Source organism: Equus quagga, chromosome 4, assembly GCF_021613505.1.
Source record: "Equus quagga isolate Etosha38 chromosome 4, UCLA_HA_Equagga_1.0, whole genome shotgun sequence".
Classification (NCBI taxonomy): domain Eukaryota; kingdom Metazoa; phylum Chordata; class Mammalia; order Perissodactyla; family Equidae; genus Equus; species Equus quagga.
In genome coordinates this window covers 120,762,039-120,772,193 of record NC_060270.1, presented here as the reverse complement: position 1 = coordinate 120,772,193, position 10,155 = coordinate 120,762,039, and the positions used below count along the sequence as shown (strand labels likewise).

Below are 10,155 nucleotides of genomic sequence, written 5' to 3'. Positions count from 1 at the left end.
AAACAGTGGGCCTCTCATTTCATAAATTAAAGCCGTACTAAAAACACCAAAAATCCTACAGAGACTTTTGAATTAAAAAAATAAGGTGTTATTAGTACAATTTAATGTTTTGTGATTTCTGAAAAGTAATCCACGCACAGTGAGTTATCTAGGCACCGTTTTTCGCAAACGGGAATCAGTCGAGCCTCAATATACGTACATATGTTGACGTGTCTACAGTAGTATATGTGCCTGTATGGCTTCTTGAATCTATTCTTTCATATCACTCACACATTTGAGTATTTCTTTGTCTCATTTCCTATACTAGATTATAAACTTTTGGATGTAAAATACAGTGTTAGTTTCTTTACAATGTCTCATAGTCAAATGTATGTGACTGACAGTATCTTTTTAGTGAAAATCAAAGGCAAACTAGTCTGTGTGAATACTCCACTCACTCCTGAGGTAGAAACAACATTTTCTAAGACTAATGAAATACCTTCTGTGACTCTGCTTATTTTTATTGCCATCTACTGGTGCCTGATGTTATTTCTGTCTAAAATCCTTCAGAGAAGTCTATCATAAGGACTTACATACAGAAGAAAGAAATTATAGTCATAAAAATTCTTTGAGGAATTTCCTTTCAAAGGAATAAGTGCTTTCTTGATAGGTAAAGCTTAAGTACTTAAGTGTACGATAAAAATTACTAATTTCTAAAAAAGTTTTCATAATATATACTACAATACTCCCTAAGCATTATAAGTTTGCTGATTAAACTTGTTGACCATCAACTACAACTTCTGAGGCACAAAATAATTATAACTTCTAGCCAACAACTCCTATCGAAATTGAATTACTGGCAAATTAATTTTAAACAAATTTAACAATATAGTACAATATTTCTGGTTGTTAATTAGGCTATGCATTATGCACATACGTGCTAGGTTCTGAAAACAGAGCAGGACTTAGGAAAGCCCCAGCTTCTCTCCTCAGAGAAGATCATTGTAAATATTAGGAGGAGGAGGTGAAAGAAATTTCTTGTCATTTAGGTTTTTTCTAAGTTAGTACAAAACACATCAACAAAATGAATTCTAAAGTGTACTTTATCTCTGTAGTAAAATATGTATTTTTTTGCATTTTGAATTTATTATTATAGTTAGTGCAGATGAAATTAACTTTCCGAAGCCTTAATATGGTGATTTTAGATTTAGGCCCTTTGATATATCAAGTTATTGAGTCTTGTTTTCTTTCCTATTATTTGAGACAGAATGAATTGCTGAGATAGTTTTAAAATCGCAATATAGTTGATCAGTAATATCCTCTGTTTTTATAGTAAGCCATCTGAGATGTTGCTGTTCCAAGCCTGAAAAATTTATTATATAAATATATATATCACTTTTATCAATCATTAAAGAAAAATTTTCACTCCTTTAACAAAATGGAAAGTAAAAGGTATTTAAACACAAAACTAAGGAAAGCAAGGTTAGAGACTAATTAGGATAAGTCTAAATTTATTCAAAAACAGAGGAAACATAGTACAGACTTTACCTTACCGTCGTAATTTTCATGGTAACTAGAGAAAGAGAAGATAGAGGTTTTGTAAATTAACTATCCTAAATACATTAAAACCACTAAATCGTTTTATTTTCTTGTATTACTGACTTTCATTTGGCAGTGGCCCCTGATAGATACACACACATATATGTGTGTATTGTATATATAATAGATGTTTAATGTCAGAGCCAAATGCTTTACCTAATGACCCGCAGCAGATACTTCAGGGCATAGCTGGAGCTCTGCTGCTTAAGTGGCTTCACAACCATGTTTTATTAGCCAGGGTTTTACCATTTGGTAACATAAATAGTGACTAAGAATCTGAGTTTTCTAACTTTCTGATTTCATATTTTCCAAAAACCAATACTTATTCATTCTTTTTAAAATTGAGACATAACGACATATAACATTATATTAGTTTTGGGTGTACAAAACAATTATTTGATACATGTATATTGTGAAATGATTACCACAATAATCCATCACCACACAGTTACACATTTGTTTTTACTGTGATGAGAACTTTTAAGATCTGCTTTCTTAGCAACTTTCAAGTATACAATACACTATTGTTTAACTATAGTCACCATGCTGAACATTACATCTCCAGGACATATTTATTTTATAATTGGAAGTTTGTACCTTTTGACCCCCTTCACCCATTTAGTCCACCCCCCAATCCCCAGCTCTGGCAACTACTAATCTGTTCTCTGTATCTATGAGTTCCCTTTTTTTAAATTGAATAAATTTGATGTATAACATTGTGTAAATTTAAGGTGTTCAATGTGTTACTTTGATACATGTCTATATTGTAATATGATTGCCAATGTAATGATACTTATCACATTGCATTATTATAGTACAATATTGTTGTCTATATTCACTGTACTGTGCATTAGATCTCTATGGCTTATTCACTACTTGTTGCAGGTCTGTACTCTTAAATAGTATCAATCTTATTCTCACGGCCCCCATCCCCAGTTAACCATCATTTTACTGTTTCTCTCAGGTTTGCCTTTTTTAGATTCCACATATAAGTGATACCATACATGTCTTTCTCTGTGACTTATCTCACTTAACATAATGTGCTCAAGTTCCATTCATGTTGTCATTGTGCATATATACCACATCTTTTTTATCCATTCATCCATTGATGGGCATTTAGGTGGTTGTCTGTATCTTGGTTATTGTGAATAATTCTGTAATAAACATGGGAGTGCATATATCTTTTCAAAATCCTGTTTTCATTCCATACTTTGGGTATATACTTAGAAGTAGAATTTCTAGAGTGTACAGTAGGTCTATTTTTAATTTTTGAGGAACTTTCATACTGTTTTCCATAGCAGTTGGACCAACTTACATTCCTACCAACAGTGTATAAGGCTTCCCTTGTCACCACATACTCACTGGCATCTCTTGTCTCTTCTTGATGATAGCCATTCTAACAGGTATGAGGTGATATTGCATAGTGGTTTTGATTTATATTTCCCTGAGGATTAGTGATTTCAAGTACCTTTTCAAGTACTTATTAGCCAATTGTATGTATTCTTTGGAAAAATGTCTATTCAGACCCTCTGCCACTTATTAATTGGATTCTTTGTGTTTTTTGCTATTGAATCGCATGAGATCTTTTTATATTTTGGATATTAACTCCTTATGAGATAAATGATTTGCAAATATTTTCTCCCACTCCATAGGCTGTCTTTTTATTTTGTTGATGGTTTCCTTTGCTGTGCAGAAGTTTTTAGTTTGAAGTCTCACTTGTTTATTTTTGCTTTTATTGTCTTTGCTTTTGGTGTCAAATCCAAAAAATCATCGTCAACATGGATGTGAAGGAACTTATACCACCTATGAATTTTTCTCGGAGTTTTCAGGTCTTACATTCAAGTCTTTAATCCATTTTGAGTTGATTTTTGTGTATGATTTAAGACAGTGGTCCAATTTCATTCTTCACGTCGCTGTCCAGTTTTCCCAACAATGTTTACTGAAGAGACTATCCTCTCTCCATTGTATGTTCTTGGCTCCTTTGTTGTAAATTAATTGGCCATATATGTGTGGGTTTATTTCTGGGCTTTCTATTCTGTTCCATTGATCTATGTGTCTGTTTTTATGACAACATCATACCTTTTTGATTACCATAACTGTGTAATAAAGTTTGAAATCAGGAAACGTGATGCTCCCAGCTTTATTCTTCTGTCTCAAGATTGCTCTGGTTATTTGGGGTCTTTTGTGGTTCCATACAAATTTTAGGATGGTTCTATTTCTGTGAAAAATTCTATTAGAATTTTGATAGGGAGTGTGTTGAACCTATAGATTGCTCTGCGTAGTATGGACATTTTAATAATGTTAATTCTTCTATTCCGTTAAGTATGAAATATCTTTCTATTTACTTGTGTCTTTTCAATTTGTTTTATCATGTCTTATAGTTTTCAGTGTATAGGTCTTTCACCTCCTTGGTTAAATTTATTCTTAGGTATTCTTTTTGATGTAATTGTAAGTGGGATTATTTCCTTAATCTCTCTTTCTGATAATTTGTTATTTCTGTATAGAAATGCAACTGATTTTTGCATATTGATATTGTATCTTGCAAACTGACTTATTAGTTCTAACGGTTTTTTGATGCAGTCTTCAGGGTTTTCTATATATAATATCATGCAGATGGCCAGTTTTACTTCTTGCTTTCCAATTTGGAAGCCATTTCTTTCTTTTTCTAGCCTAATTGTTCTGGCTAGGGCTTCCAGTACTATGTTAAATAAAAGTGGTGAGAGTGGGCATCGTTGTCTTTTTTCCTGATCTTAGAGGAAAAGTTTTCAGCTTTTTGCCATTGAATATGATGTTAGCTTTGGGCTCGTCATATATAGCCTTTTTAATGTTGATGTATATTCCCTCTATGCTGACTTTGTTGAGTTTTTATCATGAACGGATGTTGAATTTTGTCGAATGCTTTTTTTGTATCTATTAAGATGATCATATGATTTTTATTCTTCATTTTGTTAATATGGTGTATCATATTGATTGATTTTGCAGATGTTGAACCATCCTTGCATCCCTGGAATAAACACCACTTGATTGTGGTATATGATCCTTTTAATATATTGTTGAATTCAGTTTGATAATATTTTATTGAGGATTTTTGCATCTATGTTCATCAGGCATAATGGCCTGTAATTTTCTTTCTTTTTTTTGTAATGTCCTACAGGGTAATGCTGGCCTGCTAAAATGGGTTTGCAAATATTCCCTCCATCTATGTTTTGAAAAAGTTTGAGATGGACTGGTATTAATTCTTCTTTAATCATTTGGTAGAATTCATTAGTGAAGCCATCTGGTCCTGCACTTTTGTTTGTTGAGAGGTTTTTGATTACTGATTCAATCTCCTTACTGTGTAATGGGTCTGTTCAAATATTCTCTCTTTATTATTCAGTCTTTGTAGGTTGTATGTTTCTAGGAATTTAGTTATTCTTGATTGTCCAATTTGTTAGTGTATAATGTTTATACTAGTCTCTTGTGATCCTTTATTTTTTTTTTGGTATCAATTGTAATGTCTCCTTTTATTTCTGATTTTATTTGAATCCTCTTTATTTCTCAGTGAGTCTAGCTAATGGTTTGTCAATTGTGTTTATTTTTTCAAAAAACCAGCTCTTAGCTTCAATGATCTTTTCTATTTTTAGTCTCTATTTCACTTATTTCTGCTCTGCTCTTTATTTCCTTCCTTTTACTAACTTTGGGATTCAACGGTTCCTTTTTCTAGTTCCTTGAGGTATAAAGTTCAGTTGTTTATTTGAGATCTTTCCTTTTTCTTATTATAGGCTTTTTATCACCTCTTAAACTTCTTAGAACTGATTTTGCTGCATCCCCTAAGTTTTGGTACGTTGTATTTCCATTTTCATTTGTCTCAAGGTATTTTTTTTTTTAAAGATTTTTTTCCTTTTTCTCCCAAAGCCCCCTGGTACATAGTTGTGTACGTTTTAGTTGTGGGTCCTTCCAAGTGTGGCATGTGGGATGCCACCTCAGCATGGCTTGATGAGTGGTGCCATGTCTGTACCCAGGATTTGAACTGGTGAAGCCCTGGGCCACCAAAGCAGAGCACGAAAACTTAACCACTCGGCTACGGGGCTGGCCCCTCAAGGTATTTTTTGATTTCTCTTTTGACCTATTGATTGTTCAGTAGTGTGTGTTTAATCTCAACATATATGTGAATTTTCCAGTTTTCTTCTTGTAATTGATTTCTAGTTTCATACAACTACAATCACAAAAGATGCTCAATATGATTTCAAACTTCTCAAATTTATTAAGACTTGTTTTGTAGTCTAACATATGATCTACCCTGGAGAATGTTTCATTGTTTCATGGGCACTTGAGAAGAATGTGTACTCTGTTGCTTTTGGATGGAATGTTCTGTAAATGTCTGTTAAATCCATCTGGTCTAACGTAGTTTAAGTCCAATGTTTCCATATTAATTTTGTCTGGATGACCCATTCATTGATGAAAGTGGGATTGAAGTACCCTATTATTATATTGCTGTCTATTTCTACCTTTAAGTCTGTTAATCTTTGCTACATATATTTAGGTGCTCCTATGTTGGCTGCATATTTACAAATGTTATATCCTCTTGTTGATCGGCCCCTTTATCATTATATGACCTTCTCTGTCACTTATTACAGTCTTTGTTTTAAAATTTATTTCGTCTGATATAAATATAGCTATCCCAACTTTCTTTTGGTTTCCACTTGTGTGGAGTATCTTTTCCCCTCCTTTCACTCTGAGCCTATGTGTGTCCTTAAAACTGAAGTGAGTCTCTTGTAAGCAGCATATAGTCAGGTCTTGTTTTTTATCTATCCAGCTATACTATGTCTTTTGATTGGAGAATTCAATTCACTTACATTTAGATTAATCATTGATAGGTAAGACCTTATTAATACCATCTCAGGTTTCCTGGCAGTTTTGTAGTTCCCTTGTTCTTTTTTTTCTCTCTTGCTGCCTTCCTTTGTGAATTGATTTCCTGCAGTGATATGCTTTATCTTTTGTGAATCTACTGAAGGTTTTTGCTTTGTGGTTTAACGAAACCGTAGGACTAAAACTAGACTAATTATTATAGAAAAATTCTGTTAAATTGGCTTAAAAATACTACCTCATTAAAAACTTTCTTATACTAACTGTCTTCGTAAATGTGTCCCATAGGAAACAATGCAGTAATTCTTTTCTGGTAACTGTACTAAAAAGAAAATTCCTGCTTTGAATACTGTCAGAAAATGAAGAACAAAATTAAAGAACATTTTTACAATATAAAAAGTTATTACACAATAATTATTTCATTTTATTTGTTCTTTATCTTAATCATATACCTTAAAAAAGATAAGAAAGATGTTAAATAAAACCTGGGAAATTGGAATAAGCTAATGCCACAAACACAAATCCCAAATGGTTTCACATAGCCACATATTTAAATATATCTACTTTTCAAATCTAGCTGCCTGATACAATGCACTCTGTCTGCCAGAAATGGTGTTGTTACCCAAGGCCAGGTGCACACAAAATGGTGTTGCTGAAAGAAATGGCATGTTTTACCCAGCACTCTTTAGAGGTGCTCTAACTGCATTAATGTGGCTGTTAAAAGCTTTAATTCCTCCAGCTGTTTTTGAAATACCCAATGACACTGATAGGACGGCAGAAAACAGCCTCCTGACAAGTATTACTTATATGACACAAATTACTTAACATGACTCCCAGGTAACTCTGCCAGTTCCACAGGCACACACTTAGGCCAAGTTACAGGATACATAATATTTACTGCTTAAGATGCTTTCTCAATCAGTAAGTTTGGAATTATATTTATAGGTAATACTATAGGTACCTATAAACTTGTTTATGGGGTCAGTGTCAGAACTGTGAATTACAGACACTTGGGAGATGGGGACATGCCTTGGATTCCATTTGTACACTTAGCAGTGTCCAGCACAGTGGTCTTCACGTAACTGGTACTTTCAGTAAATATTCACTGAGACTTCTTCAAGCATTCCGTCTTGGGATTCTTGTAGAAACAGGCCAATTTCAAAAATTTTCTAGGCTTTGAAAATTTTGTAAATGAAAGGCACTTGATGTTACTGATTATAATTCAAAAAGGTGGCGTTAAATTACGGTTAGAAGTGGTGATTGTTCTGTATGTGCCCACATGAGTAAAGCAGAATCTAAAATAAGGAGTTAAAGAAATATGAACAGGGTTAGACTTGAAAAAAATCTGTTTTTCTATAAATTGCAGCTATAATAATAATAATCTTTATGAGGAAATATTGGAGAAGGGAGTAAAGTGATATCAAAAAAACCCAAAACTCTTCCAATATAATAAAACATAATCCTAATAGGTTTTTAGGAAAACTGAAGTTTTAAAAAAATTTGTTGACCTCTTTTGATCAATTGGGATTTTTATCATTCCATATACTCTGAATGATAACTAAACAATTACGTTACAATGTTTTGTGTACATGCAAGGGAAAAATTTTTGGATTCTTTGAGTCTGAGCAACTCACTCCATCCTTGGATTTATATACTTGATTTTCTTACAAAAATAACTTCAGTTATTATGCAATATTTATCTGAAAATGGCAGCCTCCAACAGTAAATAATAATCACCACAGTACCATTACATGGTATAGTGAAACAAACTTGCAAAGTTATTTTTCCTATTTGAAAATGAAGAGATTGGACAAGAGTGAAAAACCACAACTATAAAGAAAAAAAAGTAAATGTAAATAAAAGATACACATCAAAACAGAAAGTCCAGAAGGCAAAAACATAAATAGTAAAAGAGGCTTCAAAAGTCAACTACTATCACAGGGAAAACTCTTATGAAAGCAATTCGGAAAATAAACGAACACGTATCTCTAAAATGCAGAACGTTAAATACTTGATATATTTGGGATACTCTACAATGCCCAATTAATTGCTGTAAATATTTTTTCCTCAGGTATTAAATCTATAGGATTTGTTTATTTACTGTTAAAAATTCTTCTTAATTGTGAAAAATTAAATCTGTTCTTCAACCTTTAGAAAGGAAATAAAATGAAGAATCTCTTCACTATAATAAAGCATGAAAATAAACTTTTGTCACATTGTGTGTTCTTAAAATGAAATATGTTTCCAAAAATTTTTAGGACAACAGGTGACTAAAAACCAAGTTAATCTCTTTTCCGGCCACCACAGAACTTTAAGCAATAAAATCCACTTGTGTAACCTAGACATGCACGTAGACAATAGCAGAGCAGGCTCCTGTTTGAGGCGGCCAGACCAAACATTTCCAGGGGTCAGCAAGCTTCAGCCCACAGACTGCAGGTGGCTTGTTTGGCCTACTTGTGTATGAGCTGAGTGTGGCCTTGAGCTAAGAATGGTTTTTACATTTTTTAAAGGGTTGAAAACAAAACAAAACAAAAACAAAGAATACATGACAAAACAAAGCCTAAAATATTTACGGGCTGGCCCTTTACAGAAAAAGTCTGCAGACCTTTCCTTTATACCAATGTTGTACAGGATTCAGACAGTGCAATTACAAGTCCAAGATAAACTCCTATCAAGAACGCAGCAACACTCTAAAAAGATGTCTTCTGATGTCATTTGTTACAATTTCTTTTCAATTTTTCTTCATCTTCAACATCTTTAAAGTTCATCCTACAATAATAATGTAAAAGTGATTGAAAGAGAAAGGAAGTATGAGTTTCTAATGTTGGAAACAAGGTAAAGTAATATAGACTAACCAAAACGTTACCTTTTCAAGAATAATTACTCAATATTCTTATTTAACGGATCACCACATGAAATATACATCGCCTAACTATACCAACAGAAAAGAAAAGGATAACTCATGGTTCTTATGTGCCCACAGCAGATATCACCAATTATGGTTTTACACAGTTTCAAAGTCGTATCTTGGTATGCTCTTTAACTTAATATCAGTTAACGATATTCTGGTTTAGGACTAATAATGTTTTCTATCTCAAGTGTTTAACGAGATGAAAGTTGCAATGTGCATCTGTAAAGCCAGACATTTTTTAGCTCTCTCCAGAGTCTGTGCCATTCTTTTGTCTTTCTTTCACCTTATATGGAAAGAATCCAAAAAACCTCATATGTGATTATATTAAATTCCATTCAGAAAGCACTCTAGTGTTCATGGACTCTTTGATCCGTTTCTAAGTATGCCCTAGAAGGACAATAATTTAAAAAAAAGGAAAAAATGAATGGCCCTTTCGAAGAATAGCAGGAAAGAGTTGCGCTGCTTCTTGACAGATTAAAAACTCAAGGAAGGGCCAAGATGAACATGGTTTCCAATACATCCTCACTATACTAAGAGCAAAAGAAAATTTGCTATTCAAAATGTGTTCTATCCAAAATGTGTTATAAGGCTCCAGTATATTTATTCCTAACAAGTCAATACTTTATTTACATTTGAACAAAATTTAAATAATTTATGCAGTCACTATTGTCTGTTAAATGGTTTTACTCGTCCAAATTTCTAAGCATTTCAGTATGTAGAGGGTATATTGAGACTGTTGTATTTTCCCAAGAAGAAATTTCCAACTACCTTACTATTTTTTGATGCTTCATTTTACCTGTTTATTGACAGATATAATGTGC

General features: G+C 32.9%; 1 protein-coding gene across 1 annotated transcript in view; it reads right to left on the bottom strand.

Annotated features, from left to right (window-relative positions):
- Positions 1–6,823: 6,823 nt before the first annotated feature.
- The window catches only part of DNAJC10 (DnaJ heat shock protein family (Hsp40) member C10), a 45,106-nt gene continuing 41,774 nt past the window's right edge, over positions 6,824–10,155 (bottom strand). The window contains exon 23 of the mRNA XM_046658618.1: positions 6,824–9,192. Coding sequence (XP_046514574.1) covers positions 9,181–9,192 — 12 coding nt within the window. The 3' untranslated portion in view covers positions 6,824–9,180. The remainder of the gene's footprint in view (positions 9,193–10,155) is intronic.